This window comes from Denticeps clupeoides, chromosome 9 (assembly GCF_900700375.1).
Source record: "Denticeps clupeoides chromosome 9, fDenClu1.1, whole genome shotgun sequence".
Lineage (NCBI taxonomy): Eukaryota > Metazoa > Chordata > Actinopteri > Clupeiformes > Denticipitidae > Denticeps > Denticeps clupeoides.
Window position 1 is genome coordinate 2234627 of NC_041715.1, and position 19013 is coordinate 2253639.

Here is a 19013-nt window from a genome sequence, read left to right on the forward strand (position 1 = left end):
GGGGTCTAAAGTCGTAGTTGACAGCTGTTACTATGATGATATAATGCAGATGCAAATTTAGAGACATGTATGGCAGGTATATTATTACAAGGCATCAATTAAAAAGCAAAACAAGTACAAGAGACAAATTAACGCCAGGGTTAATAGCCAAGTTTCATATTGAAACTGTTAATATAATACTCGGTCTCTCTGTTTCTCTCACATTCACACACTCCAGTAGCATTCAGAACTGACCTGGAGATTTAAACCAGTGCAACACTGACACCTGCTGGTTAATAGTGGAATCTCACTTAACACGTCCTGATATGTATATGAAAGTGAAGTGATTGTCACACGTGATACACAGCAGCACAGTGCACACAGTGAAATTTGTCCTCTGCATTTAACCCATCACCCTGAGTGCTTTGCTCAGTGGCACCTCAGTGGTACCTTGGCAGATCGGGATTCGAACCAGCAACCTTCTGATTACGGGGCCGCTTCCTTAACCACTAGGCCACCACTGCCCCATGGGGGAACAATATTGGGGGAACAAACAATATAACATATTGTCATGGCCAACGCGCCTCCAGCCCGCTAGAGGGCGCCTCACCAGCCTGGGAGACGACGACCCGGAAGAGGAAATGGAAGCGGGCGGTGGCAAGTATAAAAGTGAGGTAACCCCAAGGAGACATGCCCGCTCTTTGTATGAGTTTACTTGCCAGAGACGCTAGCTCTCTCACCCACTACCTAAGATAATTGTGATTCCTGAAATACGACCTTTGCCTGCCCACGACTTCGAGAATTGCCTGATCCCCTGGAAACCACGAAAGGAACCCCGACCGGAACTTCCTGGCTACAACCTCTGCCCCTGCCCCTGACCTTGAATCTACCTGACCCATCGGTTAAGATGGGATTCCATGCTCCCCTACCTTCCTGCCGCCCAAGACCTACTCCCGTCCAGTCCAAGATCCCGGACCATCCTGAAACCCGCCGTCTTCCGGTTCTCCTCTGCCCCGGTCCTTCCCAAAGATCCCGAACCGACTCCCCGCTGCGTTGCAGCGCGTCCATTACTTCCTCATTCCTCGCCGGCCAGGCGCCCCCGGTCCTCCTGCCCCGCTCGCCCAGCGTCCTCTACCGGTACGACGGCTTATCCCCACGCCCAAAGTATGTCTGCAAGTACGTCATCGAATTCCCCCTGTGACACATATAACATTTACATATAATTTACATTTACATATAACATTTACATTAACACACATCTACACGCTCTCACACACACTTTCTGCATAAGTTTGTACAATTTACACGCCTACCAAACACTTTCAGGGGCAAAGTCAAAGTTTGAGATGTTTAGTCAGTTAAACAAAAATCTCATTGTGAGACTGGTTAAAGTGGCTGTAATTTCGGAAACAGACTTCACACTACAAACAGTATTTGGGGACTAAGACTGATATAAAAGCAAAAGTTTAATAATAGGTGACCTGTCACTGAATAATGGACATTGGTTCCACATGATTCATTTGATTTAGGCTGTCCTAATTCCTTCACATTATTTCAAACCAAACATATTAAAATAGTTCCGCTTCATTTGATTGTAAGTTTCTCTGTATAAGGGGATCTGATAAAAGCCATAAATGTAAACTGTTTATGTCGGTTCCACCCGGTGTGACTGGGACCAGAATCTGTCTGTGACACATCGAGCTGAATTCCTGTCCAGTCCAGTCCAGGTATCCAGTCCACAAATTCATTCATTTTCATTTCTATCATTTTCTATCTACTGCTCATAACTCTTATTTTATGGCTGCATGTTCTTTTTATACAAACATAAGCTCCCAGCCAATCAGTGAACATGAACAATACTGACCAATCACAAGATTTATAGAACAAAGCTCCTCCCTCTTTTTGCTTTTGCAGAAGAAGGAAGTGAAGATCCTGCCGTTCAAGTATTTTATTCCTTTATATGTTATGTTACAGTACAAATTTATATTCTGTAAATTAAGCTGCAGTGCTGCAGATTTTGATCGTGAGGAATATAGATGGAATAAAATGAGTTAAAGTCAAGATTCTTCTCAACAGTGAAAGTAAAAGTTAAACCAGCAGGTCTGGTCTTTGGAACAGAAAATGGCTTCAAAATCTTTCTCAGAAGAGGATCTCTCCTGTCCTTTGTGCTGTGAAATTTTCAAGGATCCTCTCCTCCTGTCCTGTAGCCACAGCGTCTGTAAAGTTTGTCTGCAAAAGTTCTGGGAGAATAAAGCATCTCGAGAATGTCCAGTGTGTAGGAGAAGGAGCTCAAAATATGAACCTCTTCTTAATCTTGCTTTAAAGAACCTGTGTGAGTCCTTCTCAATAGAAAAGATCCAGAGATCTTCAGCAGGATCTGAGGTTCTCTGCAGTCAACATGATGAGAAACTCAAACTCTTCTGTCTGGAGGATCAGCAGCTTGTGTGTTTTGTGTGTCGGGATTCAGCCAAACACAGAAACCACAGATTCCAGCCTGTAGATGAAGCAGCAGTGGAATTTAAGGTATCATCAAAAAATTATACAGTTATAGTTGGTTAAATATATAATAAGTTTTTTTCTAGCAAGACACTTTAAAACAAACCCAATACTGAGCTGAAGGTTTCAGGTCTGTTACATGATGAATCTTCCTGTTTTTTTCAGGAGAATCTGAAGATGAAACTGAAGCCCCTACAGGAGACGCTGAAGATCTTTAAAGATGTTAAACTTACCTGGAATCAAACAGCAGAGAAGATTCAAGTAAAATAATAAAATACAACATTACAAACACTGAATATAAATAATACTGTACAGTTACAATTAAGCAATAAGAACAAAGACTGTAAACAGAATATTAACAATATCAACGTTAATCACACACAGATCCAGACCCAACACACAGAGAGGAGGATTAAGGAGGAGTTTCAGAAGCTTCACCAGTTTCTACGAGATGAAGAAGCAGCCAGGATAGCAGCACTGAGGGAGGAAGAGGAGCAGAAGAGTCAGATGATGAAGGAGAAGATGGAGAAGATGAGTAGAGAGATATCATCTCTTTCAGACACAATCAGAGCCATAGAAAAGGAGATGGAAGCTGAAGACGTCTCATTCCTGCAGGTACCAAGACTATTCTTGCTCTACCAGGATTTTTATAGATTTTATTAATAATAACTGGCATATTCCTGTTTCTCAGAACTACAGAACCACCATTACAAGGTAACTGACAGGCTTCTCTATCATCTCAGTGGTTCTGAACCCAAACCCACAGCAGCTCTGACTCAGCTCTGGGGCAGTCGTGGCCTAGCGGTTAAGGAAGCCGCCAAGGTGCCACTGAGGTGCCAATGAGCAAAGCACCATCCCCACACACTGCTCCCCGGGCGCCTGTCATGGCTGCCCACTGCTCACTCAGGGTGATGGGTTAAATGCAGAGGACAAATTTCACTGTGTGCACCGTGTGCTGTGCTGCTGTGTATCACATGTGACAATCACTTCACTTTACTGAATGTTATTCCAGAACCCAGTGCAGACTGGAGCATCCAGAGAGGCTTTCAGGAGCCCTGATCCATGTGGAGAAACACCTGGAGAACCTGAAGTTCACAGTCTGGGAGAAGATGCTGGAGATTATTCACTATAGTGAGTCTCTCACACACACATACATGTAATAATATTTTGAATAATGAATTTGTGACAATTACAAATTTTTCACTTTTTAAAATTATTTTCTCTCTCTGGTGTTTCTTCAGACACTCAGTCAAATCAATCCTAACTTCTGAATATAAAATATCAGACCTGCATCTTCTCTACCAAACTTCATGGGTGTATTTTTTTCTCTTCAGCTCCTGTGACTCTGAATCCCATCACTGCTCACGCACAACTCGTCCTGTCTGAAGATCTGACCAGTGTGAGATCCAGTGATGAGAGACAGAAGCTTCCTGATAATCCAGAGAGATTTAATAACATCTGTGCAGTTCTGGGTTCTGAGGGCTTCAACTCACTGCTGGGATGTTGATGTCAGGGAAAATACACGCTGGGTACTGGGTGTCATGATCGAATCTGCAGAGATGAAGGGAGCAGTTTGCAGCAGGATGGAAACTGGTATATGGATTATTATGATAGTAAATATGGAGCAGGTTCTACACTGAAGCCAGAGACTCTCCTCAGTGTTAACAGGAAGGTGCAGAAGATCAGAGTGACGCTGGAAAGGGACAGAGGAAATTTGACGTTCTCTGATGCTGTTAATAACACTCATCTACACACTCTCACACACACTTTCACTGAGAGAGTCTTTCCTTTCTTTATTACTAGTAGAACAGCAGAGCTGAAGATGATGCTGCCTCACAGAATTGAGCCTCACACAGATCTGTGAGTCTGATTCTTCTGCCACTAGATGAAAAATAAATGAGAAAGACTTTAGATCTGCATCAGTTTATAGATCTTATGACCTGGAAATATATTTTATATAAAGTTGTCATGATCCGGACCGGCAGGGGTTACTGTTCGTTTCATGTTCGTCCTGTGTAATGTTCCCTGATCGTGTTCACCTGTTGTATATTTATATAATTGTATAAAACTATCCTGTTCGTGTCTGTTCGCCGTCGGGTCATTGTGCGTGTTGATGTTCCCTTGTCTCGTGAAGTTTGTATTAAACCCCTGTCGTGTGAAATCGTGCGAATGCGTCCTCCTTCATTGCCATGTCCAGCCCACCCGTGACAGAATGACCCGACCATGTGGACGCAGCCGATCTACGCCCCGCTGAGATCCAGGCAGCCGTGGTTGGTCGGGAGGACGTCTGCCCCACAGATCCATGTTCAAGGTTCCATGTATGGACGTCCCCCGACGCCGCCGTCTCGTCCGGATTCCAGCGACGCACCTCTGGTAATCGCCAGTTCCCCGCCATGATCCACGTCATGTTTTATCGGTTCCCCAAGCGTGACAGACTCTCGGCGACCTACAAAAGCTACCGTGGGGTCGAGAGCTGTCCATGTTCCCCCTGGCGATTCTGGAGGCGGGGAGTACCGACAAATCCGTGCGACCGGACCTCGATGGCCTGCGAAAGCTACCTTGGGGTCGAGGAGACCGGTCGCGCAGTTCAGGTGCTCCCGGCGTTAACCGAGACGAGGGAGGCGGCGAACTTTCAGCAGGGCGTGCTGGAGACAGACCGGAGTGACGGTGCCTGCGGACGGTGGACAGGATGCCGGTCCCCCACGGACGAGCCGTGCTTTGGTCCGGGCCTGACGCCGCTGGTGCAGGACAACCGCCACTCGTCCTTATGGACTTCTCCCCCCTTTCATGGACCGTTTTGTGTGGCACTCCCAGGTGGTAGTGCCTTTGAGGGGGGAGTACTGTCATGATCCGGAGTTTCATGTTAGTGTTGTGTAATGTTCCCTGATCGTGTTCACCTGTTGTCCATTTATATAATTGTATATTTGTAAGCTATCCTGTTTGTGTCTGTTCGCCGTTGGGTCATTGTGCGTGTTTATGTTCCCTTGTCTCGTGTAGTTTGTATTAAACCCCTGTCCTGTGAAATCGTGCGAATGCGTCCTCCTTCATCGCCATGTCCAGCCCACTCGTGACAAAAACGTATAGACAACCAACTCTCCTTCTCGACTCACATCAGCAATCTTTCCCGCTCATGTAGATTCCTTCTTTACAATATCAGACGAATCCACCCTTATCTTCAAGGAAACAGTTGTCTTTACCGTGATGTAGGTGTCCGGGGAGACAGCAGGCTTGAAAGGTGTCAGACAGAAACGGTCAGTATCCAAAGGGCAAGAGAATTGTCACAAATGTAGCAGAATTCAGAGAACATCTGGAGCTACCAGGAACATAAAGAAAGAATCCAGAAGAATAGTCACGTGGAAATCGGTCAGCAGGAACAAAATTGATCACTTCATCGATGGTAACATGGAAGCAAGTTGTAAGACGCTCTGGATAAGGGTGTCTGCCAAATGCCTTAAATGTAATCCTAACTTCTGAATATAAAATAACAGACCTGCATCTTTTCTACCAAGCCTCATGTGATAATCCAGAGAGGTTTGATAATATCTGGTCTTTTCAGGGCTCTGAGGGCTTCAACTCAGGGACTCACTGCTGGGATGTTGATGTCGGGGAAAATACACGCTGGGCACTGGGTGTCATGGCAGTATCTGCAGAGATGAAGGGAGCAGTTTACAACAGAAGTGGAATCTGGTGCATGTTTTAATATGATGGTAAATATCAGGTTCTACACTGAACCCAGCGATTCTCCTCAATGTTAACAGGAAGCTGCAGAAGATCAGAGTGACGCTGGACTGGGACAGAGGAAAGTTGATGTTCTCTGATGCTGTTAGTAACACACATCTACACACTCTCACATACACTTTCACTGAGAGAGTCTTTCCTTACTTTAATACTGACTGTAAACTCTCTCCACTGAGGATCTTACCAGTGAAGGTTCGTGTATCAGTAGAACATCAGAGATGAAGATGATGCTGCATCAGTTTCTGGGTTTTAAACATCACAGAAACGTCTGATGGTTGTTTCTCTCATTTTTTCACAATTTATTGTCAGTCTATAAAACTCATATTTGGGGTGTTCTTGATGATGATGATGATGATGGTATCAGTGTTGTAGTTGAGAGGAAACAGCTGCTGAATAGGAGCTGATCCTCACACAGCAGAACACACACAGGACCTCACACACACATTTACATTTAGACTATTTACCAGACGCCCTGGTAAATACAGAGCTCCTTACAATCAGTAGTGACAGTGACAGTCCCCCTGGAGACAGTGTCTTGCTCAGAAGAAATATACTGGCATGTTCACTCCTAGTGGACGGGTATGTATTCTAAAATTGTGCCACTGATCATTAAGGGTTATTGGCTAAATTCAGGACACATTTCTTTGTACTTGCTATGTATCACAATGACAAAAACAATCACTTTTTGTATATTTTTTGCATGTTCTGCAGACCCACACAAGGTGACAAAACAAAATGTCTGCTCTGCATTTAACCATGACCCTTATTAGGGCAGCCGAGACAGGCACTCAGGGAAGTGTGTGGGGATGGGACCTTCATCAAGGGGACCTCCGAGGAACTTTGTTCTATCTGGATTCGAATTGTCCGCTTCCTTAACTGCTAGGCCACCACTGCCCAGCCTGTAGAGATGCATGACAGGTATATTATCACTAGGCACAAATCTAAAGAAATACAAGGAACAAGTTAACACCAGGGTTAATATCCAAGTTTCATTTTAATATAATACTCTCTCTCTCTCTCTCTCTCTCTTACACACATACACACACTCAGTGTGCGGCACGAACGCCAGTACCATTCACACCTTTGCACAAAGCAGCAGTCAAACCTGGAAGTTTAAACTAGTGCAACACTGACACCTGCTGGTTAATGGTGGAATCTCATTTAGCGCATCTTGGTATCTGTATGGGGGAAACAAACAACATAAGGCATGTCTACACACATCTCTCACACACACTTTCTGCATACGTTTCTACAATTTACATGCCTATCAAGCGCTTTCATTGGCCAAGTTTGAGATGTCATGGCAGAATCTGCAGAGAGAAAGGGAACAGTTTACAAGAGGAGTGGAATCTGGTGCATGTTTTAATATGATGGTAAATATCAGGTTCTACACTGAACCCAGCAATTCTCCTCAATGTTAACAGGAAGCTGCAGAAGATCAGAGTGACGCTGGACTGGGACGGAGGAAAGTGGTTGTTCTCTGATGCTGTTAATAACACACATCTACACACTCTCACACACACTCAACTTCTATAGGCCGCTCTCCTCCTCATTAGCATTTAAAGCTACAGAGCTGCATGTCCTGGGAAATCGAATTGTGGGACTAAATCAAAGACTAAATCAGAGATGTCAGATACAGTATTAGAGGACCAACAAGACCGATATAAAAGCAGAAATGTTTCTCTGTATAAGGGCGTCTGTTAAAAACATAAATGTGAACTGTTTATGTCGGTTCCACCAGCTGTGACTGGGACCAGCCTGTGCCTGTAAGACATCGAGATGAATTCCTGTCAAGTCCTGTCACGCCAGAGTCTGTTATACGGAAGACGAGGGACGGCAAAGGGACAAGGGAAAGAACAGTTCAGTGTCGTTCAGGTACTTTATTGAAGTTTTATTGGAGTTTAACATTTGTAAACTCCATGTTATGTTACAGTACAAACTAATATTCTGTAAACTGGAAGTAAGCTGCAGTGCTGCAGATTTTGATCGTGAGGATTATAGATGGAATAAAAAGAGTTACAATCAAGATTCTTCTCAAAAGTAAAAGTGGAAATTAAATCAGTTGTTCTGGTCTTTGGAAAAGAAAATGGCTTCAAAATCTTTCTCAGAAGAGGATCTCTCCTGTCCTGTGTGCTGTGGAATCTTCAAGGATCCTCTCGTCCTGTCCTGTAGTCACAGTATCTGTAAAGTTTGTCTGCAGAAGTTCTGGGAGAGTAAAGGATCTCGAGAATGTCCCGTCTGTAGGAGAAGGAGCTCAAAAGATGGACCTTCTGTTAATCTTGCTTTAAAGAACCTGTGTGAGTCCTTCTCAGTAGAAAATATTCAGAGATCTTCAGCAGGATCTGAAGTTCTCTGCAGTCAACATGGGGAGAAACTCAAACTCTTCTGTCTGGAGGATCAGCAGCTTGTGTGTTTGGTGTGTCGGGATTCAGCCAAACACAGAAACCACAGATTCCAGCCTGTAGATGAAGCAGCAGTGGAATTTAAGGTATCATCAAAAAATTATACAGTTATGGTTGGTATAATCAGTCAAACTTTTGTCTTCATGAACCTGTTTAAATACATGATCATTTTTTTATATTATTTTAAATATCTAATAATATTTTCTAGCAAGACACTTTAAAACAAACCCAATACTGAGCTGAATGTTTCAGGTCTGTTACATGATGAATCTTCCTGATTTTTTTCAGGAGAATCTGAAGATGAAACTGAAGCCCCTACAGGAGACGCTGAAGATCTTTAAAGACGTTAAACTTACCTGGGATCAAACAGCAGAGAAGATTCAAGTAAAATAATAAAATACAACATTACAAACACTGAATATAAATAATACTGTACAGCTACAATTTAGCAATAAGAACAAAGTCTGTAAACAGAATATTAACAATATCAACGTTAATCACACACAGATCCAGACCCAACACACAGAGAGGAGGATTAAGGAGGAGTTTCAGAAGCTTCACCAGTTTCTACGAGATGAAGAAGCAGCCAGGATAGCAGCACTGAGGGAGGAAGAGGGACAGAAGAGTCAGATGATGAAGGAGAAGATGGAGAAGATGAGTAGAGAGATATCATCTCTTTCAGACACAATCAGAGCCATAGAAGAGGAGATGGGAGCTGAAGACGTCTCATTCCTGCAGGTACCAAGACTGTTCTTGCTCTACCAGGATTTTTATAGATTTTATTAATAATAACTGGCATATTCCTGTTTCTCAGAACTACAGAACCACCATTACAAGGTAACTGACAGGCTTCTCTATCATCTCTGTGGTTCTGAACCCAAACCCACAGCAGCTCTGACTCCTGAATGTTAATCCAGAACCCAGTGCAGACTGGAGCATCCAGAGAGGCTTTCAGGAGCCCTGATCCATGTGGAGAAACACCTGGAGAACCTGAAGTTCACAGTCTGGGAGAAGATGCAGGAGATTATTCACAGTGAGTCTCTCACACACACGTACATGTAATAATAATTTGAATAATGAATTTGTGATGATAGCATAGAAACTGCAGCAAAGTTTACAGTCTGAGAAATATGCTGAAGATTGTTTACTATAGTGAGTTATCATAAACAGAAACATGTATTAATAAATTACAATATGTGTGTTTTTTCACTCATATGAATTTTAAATTCTGAATATAAAATACCAGACCTGGATCTTCTCTACCAAACCTCATGTGTGTGTTTTTCTCTCTTCAGCTCCTGTGACTCTGAATCCCATCACTGCTCACCCACAACTCGTCCTGTCTGAAGATCTGACCAGTGTGAGATTCAGTTATGAGATACAGAAGCTTCCTGATAATCCAGAGAGATTTGATAATATCTGGTCTGTTCTGGGATCTGAGGGCTTCAACTCAGGGACTCACTGCTGGGATGTTGATGTCGTTGGAAATACATTTTGGAGGCTTGGTGTCATGGCAGAATCTGTAGAGAGGAAGGGAACAGATTACAGCAGGAGTGGAATCTGGTATATGGGTTATTATGATGGTAAATATTATGCAGGTTCCACACCGAAACCAGCGGCTCTCTTCAGTGTTAACAAGAAGGTGCAGAAGATCAGAGTGACGCTGGACTGGGACGGAGGAAAGTTGACGTTCTCTGATGCTGTTAATAACACACATCTACACACTCTCACACACACTTTCACTGAGAGAGTCTTTCCTTACTTTAATACTGGCTGTAAACTCTCTCCTCTGAGGATCTTACCAGTGAAGGTTCGTGTATCAGTAGAGATGAGATGATGCTGCATCAGTTTCTGGCTTTTAAACATCACAGAAACGAGTCCCAAATTCTGATGCTTGTTTCTCTCGTTTTTTTCTTTTTCAATATTAAATGTCAGTCTATAAAACTCATATTTGGGGTGTTTTGATGATGATGATGATGGTATCAGTGCTGTAGTTGAGAGGAAGAAGCTACTGAATAGGAGCAGATCCTCACACAGCAGAACACACACAGGAATTTACACACACATATTTACATTTACAGCATTTACCAGACGCCCTTATCCAGAGCGTCTTACAATCAGTAGTGACAGGGACAGTCCCCCTGGAGAAATATACTGGCATGCTCATCCCTAGTGGCCGGGTTTCTATTTTAAAATCGTGTTTTTATCTAAATAACTAGGCTTGAATATGGTACAATATCGTATTGTAAATTCTCACTGTTTGGCACAGAGAGGTGTAATTTCCAAAGCAGCAAGTGTTTACAGGGCATCAATTTTTTCATCATATTTTGCTATGTTACAGCCTTATTCCAAAATTTATTAAATGCATTTTTTTCTAGAATTAAACACACAGGCCCCCCATAATGACAATGTGAAAAAAAAGGTTATTTGAGATATTAGCAAATTTATTAAAATAAATAAATAAATAAAATAGCAATAACAGCCTCAAGTATTTTTGAATATAAGGCAACAATCTTGGCAAACCTATCCTTAGCCAGTTTGCAGCACCTCTCAAGCTCCATCCATTGGATCGGAAGCGTCGGTACCAATTCCATTTTAAAATTTCTCCAAAGATTTTCAATCGGATTCAAGACTGGGCTCTAGGCCACTCAAGGACATTCAGAGTTGTATTGAAGCCACACCTTTGATATCTTGGCTGTGGGTTTTGGGTCATTGTCCTGCTGAAAGATGAACAGTCATGAGCTCTCTGGAGCAGGTTTTCATCCAATGTCTCAGTACATGCTTCACTGTAGGGATGGTATTGGCCTGGTGATGAACGGTGACTGGTTTCCTCCAAATGTGACATGTGGTGGCATTCACACCAAAAAACAGTTTCAGAGTTTTGGAAACTTTGATTTTGTCTTTATTTTCTTTTTTATTGTAATGTTTGTGTTGGATCATACAATTTAGAATTTGGTACTATTGTGGCAAACTGGACTTATAAATGTTTTATGGGGTGGTCTGAACATAGTATGTAAATTATACCTCCTAAAAGTTTAATAAAAATGACTATTTCTGATTTATGATGTGCTTTTTCGCATCAAGTAATTTAAAGTAAATAATTAACTTTTATTCAGAATAAATATTAAATTAAGTAATATTTTACTTTTACTCAAGAAGATTTTTAAATGGTTTACTTGAGTAGAATTTAAGCAAAATACAATAACTTAATTTACTGTAATTGTACATGATGGCACCACACACAGAGGCGCTGCAGCTCCAGGTTCTCCACTTAGTTGCTCCACTTTTTTGTCATTTTTTGCTCTGTTAGTGTGTTATTTTACAAACTACTGCAAAGTCAAACTAAACAATAGCCCTCTGGATTTATATAACATCGGATATAACAGTCAGATCCCTGTTACAATCGACGAACTGAACTTACTACTCCGCGATTGTTGTGCCTTGGTCGTCATGGAGACATGGCTACGAGAGGAAATTCCCGATGCCTTGATGCACCTAGCAGGCAGCTCAATGAGATATAGAGGCAATTTCTGTCATGTGCAGACCATTCTACCTGCCTAGAGAACTGCCTGTAGTGCTAATAACTGCTGCCTACATACCTTCAGATTTAAATTTACATTTACACCATTCATCAGACGCCCTGATCCAGAGCGACTTAGCAACAGTAAAGATAAAGTGAAGTGATTGTCACAGTATTTATAGGGACAGTACCCCCCTGGAGACACTCATGGTTAAGTGTCTTTCTCAGGGATACAATGGTAGTAAGTGGGGTTTTAACCTGGGTCTTCTGGTTAATAGGCGAGTGTGTTTCCCACTAGGCTACTACTTCCCACCTCCGGATGCTATTCTTAGCTCAGCCCTTGCCTACTGGCATGACTCAATTGAGTAGCAAAAGACATCAACAAAGGATACTTCAGCCCTGAACCCAAACCCACAGCTGTGACTCCTGAATGTTATTCCAGAACCAAATGCAGACTGGAGCATCCAGAGAAGCTTTCAGGAGCCCTGATCCATGTGGAGAAGCACCTTGGGAACCTGAATTTCACAGTCTGGGAGAAGATGCAGGAGATTATTCATTCCAGCGGACTGGTGATTCCCCAGGAGTTGAATTTGCACTACCTGATCTTTTCAAGGTGGTTTGCAGCACAGGAGCCCCACAAGGAACATTCTCTCGTGTTCCTCCTCACCATCTACACAGCAGACATCACTTAAAACTACAAGAGAGCTACAGGTACCTTGGTGTTACATTCCGAAGTCTACACATCTGTGTACACAAACAGATCAAATTGCCCCGCACACACAAAACATGTGCGCCAAAAGAAACAAAAACAAAACACTGAATACTGACAACCACCCAAACTTACACAAATTCCTCTCTACCAAATGTGTACCTGAGGCCACAAACACAGCAGCAAAATTGTAAATATGGTCCTTAACCTGCCTAACACAAGCTATCTTAACCTACCTGATCTTCGGAGGGTACCAATTGGAGGCAACTTTGAACGGCAAATGTCACCCATTTCAGCACCCCCACCCGGAGAAGCTCCAAAAGAAAGAAAGGAACAAAGCTCTGCAGGGAGGGTATTTCCGCAGCAAAGACCCCAAGAGATACCCTAACTTACCAGAAATACGATTCTGATAACAAACACCGAACCAGGTGAAAGCATCCCGGACAAGCCCCTATTTGTCATATTCCTAGGGGTCTAAGAAATGTGACAAGGGTGTGGAGAGGAGGATGTCCACTGTTACACACACAAACATACAAAGAATACAAACAGAGCTTTTATTTACAGTGAGCTAACAGGTACAGTAAAACAGCGGAGTCAGCACAGCTAACCAACATCAGTACAGCCTAAAGGAAGGGATTTTCCAGCCGGGACGACTCAAACACACACAAAAGTTAATGAAAAGGGCACATAGGGCACATAAAGCTAACAGGCTAACACAGGAAATGAGATCCTCAACGGAGCTCCTTGCAGTTCTCCGTGGACCCTGGGGACCTCCCAAAAGAGTAAGTGCCTAGTAGACCCTGGGGACCTCCCGATCACCAGCCGAAGTCTCATTATGTAGGTGGAGGTGACCAATAGGCAGATGGTAGGTGGAGCTGGTAGGAACTGTAGCTGTACAGTGTTATTTATGTTATCAGTGTTTGTAATGTTGTATACCTTCATCAGACTGCATCAAATCCGCATGGAACCCCTTTTGTCTCCACTCACCATCACCTACGTGGACAGTTATAATCCTTTGGGACCCATAACTCACTGCACAGTGGCTCTGCGGCTCCATGTTGATTCCCACATCGAAGACATCTATCTCCTTATCACCCCTATCATCACCTCACCACTCCTCCTCGGGTTCCCCAGGCTGGTCGTCCGCACCTGTCCGCACCTGTCTTGGTCATCAGGCGTGGTGTTGGAGTGGGGAGCGCATTGTCATCGCCACTGTCTTCTGCCACTGTCTTTTTCTTGCCTCTCAGAACCACCACGTCCCGTCCTATACACCGTCCCTGCGGCTAGGTGACTTGGCCATTGACCTGAGCAGTTTGTGGCAGAGGCACTTCAGAACGGCACCATCCGCCCATCCACCTCACTGGCCGTGACAGGGTTCTTCTTTGTCTCGAAAGAAGGATGGTGGGCTGAGACCCTGCGTCGACTATCGCAGCATCAACAAAATCACAGTTGAAAATAGAACACCCTTGCCACTCACCAACACTTGGCCCTCTCGGCCAAGTATTTCACTAAGCTGGATCTGCGCTATGCATACAATCTGATCCACATTTGAGAGGCCGATGAGTGGAAAATGCCATTCATCACACCCACCGGCCACTTTAAAGCACTTGTCATCCCCTTTGGACTGTGTAGAGCACTCGCTTTCAGCAGTTCATCAACAACGCTCTCCACGACATGCTGGGACGGTGGGTGTATGCCTACCAGGACGATGTCCTCATTTACTCACCTACCCTGGAAACCCACATCCAACACATGAGAGCAGACTGAGATTGCTTGCCCATAGGCTGTACTGTAAGCTGGAAAAATGCACCTTCCACCAACGCTCCACCACGTTCCTGGGCTTTACCATCGTGCCCCAGGGTGTGGCCATGAAGCCCAAGAAGCTTGAAGCAGGTGCATCGTGGCCCCTACCCACAACGCTGAAACAACTGCAACAGTTTCTTGGGTTTGCTAATTTCCGTGGGTACAGTACAGTCGCAGCCCAACCCACTGCTCTCACCAAACCTTCAACACGCCCTTTACACATGACCAGAGTTGCCATCCACGCCTTCAAGTCCCTGTACCGTCGTTTCACAACCACCCCTGTCCTTCAACATCCGGACCCTTCACTTCCTTTTGTTGTGGAAGTGGATGCGTCAGAGGTGGGTGCTGCCGCCGTCCTCTCACAACGTGGCCTAGACCAGAAATTGCACCCGTGTTGCTTCTTCTCATGACAGTTCACTCCGACGCAGCACAGGGGGCCGTGAGCTGCCTGCGGTCAAGTGGGCGTTCGAGGAGTGGTGGCACTGGTTGCAAAGCTGTGACACCCCCTTTCTGGTCTGGACCAAACATCAAAACCTCATCACCATCAAATCCACCAAACAACTCAATCCCCGTCAGATGAGGTGGGCCATTTTTTTAGAATAATTACATTTTCTACCTGTCTTACCATCCTGGTTCCCGGAATCAGAAAGCCAACACCCTGTGCCAACTGTATTATCCAGACACCTCTTCATCTGAACCCGAACCAATCACTCCATCCCACCGCATCCTAGGCCCTCTTCGCTGGTCCCTGGAGACTAAGGTCTGGGCCGCCCAAACGTCAAACCCTGGCTCATCCAACATCCCACCAGGGTGCCTGTATGTCCCCAACACCTGCCGGTCTGATGTACTGCACTGGGGTCACTCCTTGGTTCTCTCTGGCCACCAACAGACCATCTCATTCATTCGCCTGGTTGCCGGGTGATCGGGAACCCCAGTTTGTCTGCAGTGCTTCTCTTCGGACCATCAGCCTACCTGACCCGGTGACCTCCTTTGGGATTCCAACCGGCCATCTTCGCCCACCAGGTTCCCACAGGTGGGGTCCCGTCGACCCGTCAGATGATCCATTGCTCATCACAGGGTGCACTGGACCTGTTACGGGCCTGAAAAACGTTCACGGATCCCGAGTCGCTTCAACCTAGACCCTTCCTTGGTGACTGAGTACTGGCAGCGTACCGACCACTGCCAGCCACTCAGTCATTTATTCCACTTGACTTGGCTCCTACTTCACCTCAAATCGTAAGATTTTCCCTGATCATCTCCTCACCTCTCTACTCTCCCTCTCATCCTGCCCCATCCCCAATTCAACCTAAAACGCGAACATCAACATCCGTGTGGTGTTGCTGCTCACACCAGCTCTCGTACACATATTACACCAGAGAAAACTTCCCATCCCACTGGGGTTTCTCATTTCGTCCAACATGCGGAAAAGCAAACAGAGGGAGGAAAAGTATGTGTGAGCTTTGTATGTTGATGTGTGAGTAAAAGTGGTGTATTTGCGAGTTTTCTATGTGTATGTGTGAATAAAAGTGGTGTATTTGCGAGCTTTGTATGTGTATGTGTGAGTAAAAGTGGTGTATGTGTGAGCTTTGTATGTGGATGTGTGAGTAAAAGTGGTGTATGTGTATGCTTTGTATGTGGATGTGTGAGTAAAAGTGGTGTATGTGTATGCTTTGTATGTGGATGTGTGAGTAAAAGTGGTGTATGTGTATGCTTTGTATGTGGATGTGTGAGTAAAAGTGGTGTATGTGTGAGCTTTGTATGTGGATGTGTGAGTAAAAGTGGTGTATGTGTGAGCTTTGTATGTGGATGTGTGAGTAAAAGTGGTGTATGTGTGAGCTTTGTATGTGGATGTGTGAGTAAAAATGGTGTATTTGTGAGCTTTGTATGTGGATGGGTGAGTAAAAGTGGTGTATGTGTAAGCTTTGTATGTGGATGTGTGAGTAAAAGTGGTGTATGTGTGAGCTTTGTATGTGGATGTGTGAGTAAAAGTGGTGTATGTGTAAGCTTTGTATGTTGATGTGTGAGTAAAAGTGGTGTATGTGTATGCTTTGTATGTGGATGTGTGAGTAAAAGTGGTGTATTTGCGAGCTTTGTATGTGGATGTGTGAGTAAAAGTGGTGTATGTGTATGCTTTGTATGTGGATGTGTGAGTAAAAGTGATGTATTTGTGAGCTTTGTATGTGGATGTGTGAGTAAAAGTGGTGTATTTGCGAGCTTTGTATGTAGATCTGTGAGTAAAAGGGGTGTATGTGTGAGCTTTGTATGTGGATGTGTCAGTAAAAGGGGTGTATGTGTGAGCTTTGTATGTAGATGTGTGTGTAAAAGTGGTGTATGTGTGAGCTTTGTATGTAGATGTGTGTGTAAAAGTGTTGTATGTGTGAGCTTTGTATGTAGATGTGTGTGTAAAAGTGGTGTATTTGCGAGCTTTGTATGTGGATGTGTCAGTAAAAGTGCTGTATGTGTGAGCTTTGTATGTAGATGTGTGTGTAAAAGTGGTGTATGTGTGAGCTTTGTATGTGGATGTGTGAGTAACAGGGTGAACGTTATGAGTGGTAGTAGCCTAGTGGTAACACACGCCAGAAGACCCAGGTTCAAACCCCACTTACTACCATTGTGCAGTGTTGGGAAGGTTACTTCTAAAATGTATTCCGTTACAGATTACAGAATACATGCCCCAAAATGTAGTTTGTAACGTATTCCGTTAAGTTACTCAATGTGATTGATTACGTATTCCGTTAAGTTACTCAGTGATGGATTACTTAATATATTGTCATGCTTTTTACAACTACATGAATGTGGCAATGACAGATAATAAAAAGCCCTGTTTTTCCTTAACCATTTCTTTATTTATAAAGCTGAAAAGTGGAAGAGAAACATAAAATATGCCATTGAAAAGAATTTACTGTTATGGTGACCAACATATTCCATCACTTAGTTAAAATAAAAAGTAGCCTTGCACAAGAAAAATGTGGTTTGACCCTCTTTGACCCTCAAACCCTCCGAGCGGCGACTTTAAACCGGGTGATGGCGTGTCACCTTACACACACTCAGTCCATGTGCACTGTAAGTGTATAAAGATCATGGTGTAATAGTGAATTAAATCATATTTATTTACAATTTCAGGGGTAGCGTGGATTTATGGGTGCTGAAACTTGACGTACTGCGCATGCGCAGATCCGCTAGGTAGCACAACTCGATAGGCAGCATTTTCGACAGAACACCTGTGTTATGCGTGGTCCACGCAGCGTGGAATTAACAAAATTAGAGAGGACTTAAAGAGGGGATAGCCTAACATATGAAACAGGAAAAACCCACCATGTAATCCATTTATTTTAAAAAAGTAACTATATTCTGTATTCTGGGGCAGCGGTGACCTAGCGGTTAAGGAAGCGGGTTGCCGGTTCGAATCAGAAGGTTGCCGGTTCGAATCCCGATCCGCCAAGGTGCTACTGAGGTGCCACTGAGCAAAGCACCGTCCCCACACACTGCTCCCCGGGTCATGCAGAGGACAAATTTCACTGTGTGCACCGTGTGCTGTGCTGCTGTGTATCACATGTGACAATCGCTTCACTTTTTTTTTTAAAACACACTTAGAGCAGGAAATCTGTTCTGATTTTTATCCTGACTGTGGTTTTATTTCCGCTTTGTTGTGCTCTGTGAGTAAAGGGTGGAGTTTGACGTTGCTTTGCTCCTCTAAATTTGTCACAGTCCTCCTCAGAACTGGTGCTTCTTTGGACTGGTGCAGTAAAAGAACTTTATTTTTTTTATTTTTTACATGATGTTGTGCTCTTTTGTGTGACAAGACCAGGTAATCTTCTCTGTGGTATAATTTTGATGGTAATAACTCACTTGGTTTCTGCATTATATAAAAATGGAGAGTGAACACCAAACACCGTTGTCTCATGACAGGTGCCCGGGGAGCAGTGTGTGGGGACTGTACTTTGCTCAGTGGCACCTTGGAATCGAACCGGCAACCTTCTGATTACGGGGCCACTTCCTTAACTGCTAGGCCACCGCTGACCCCTAATGAAGGTAGCTAGTAAGAAAAAGGAATGTTATTTCTGAGTGATAGTTAATAACATCTCCCCTGTTCTGTACATGAGGTGAAACTGAACACCTTGTGGTTGAGAGTAGGTACTACGCCACCTTACTTTCACGCCGTGCTTTACAGTCGGGTGACACATAACAGCACTTCTCATACTGAGTTGGTTGTCTTCTCATGTCCTCCATATAATCGAATGGTTCTGTAAGATCTCAGCGTAAGAAGATCTGCTCATGTGGAGTGTGTCGTGCTATGTCTGAAAAATGAAGCATATCTAATTTATGGAATAAAGGGTTTCAAAAAGTAAGGAGTTGAGTGTTGCCC

General features: G+C 43.9%; 1 protein-coding gene and 1 pseudogene across 1 annotated transcript; both read left to right on the forward strand.

Annotated features, from left to right (window-relative positions):
- The first annotated feature begins 1895 nt into the window (after positions 1–1895).
- Positions 1896–4543, forward strand: LOC114797423 (zinc-binding protein A33-like; annotated as a pseudogene).
- Positions 4544–8039: 3496 nt separating this feature from the next.
- LOC114797419 (zinc-binding protein A33-like) lies at positions 8040–10563 on the forward strand. Its single transcript, XM_028992378.1, has 6 exons — positions 8040–8701; positions 8904–8999; positions 9123–9353; positions 9430–9452; positions 9533–9648; positions 9911–10563. The coding sequence occupies exons 1-6, from the start codon at positions 8300–8302 to the stop codon at positions 10450–10452; spliced, it is 1410 nt and encodes a 469-aa protein (XP_028848211.1). The 5' UTR covers positions 8040–8299; the 3' UTR covers positions 10453–10563.
- Positions 10564–19013: the final 8450 nt, after the last annotated feature.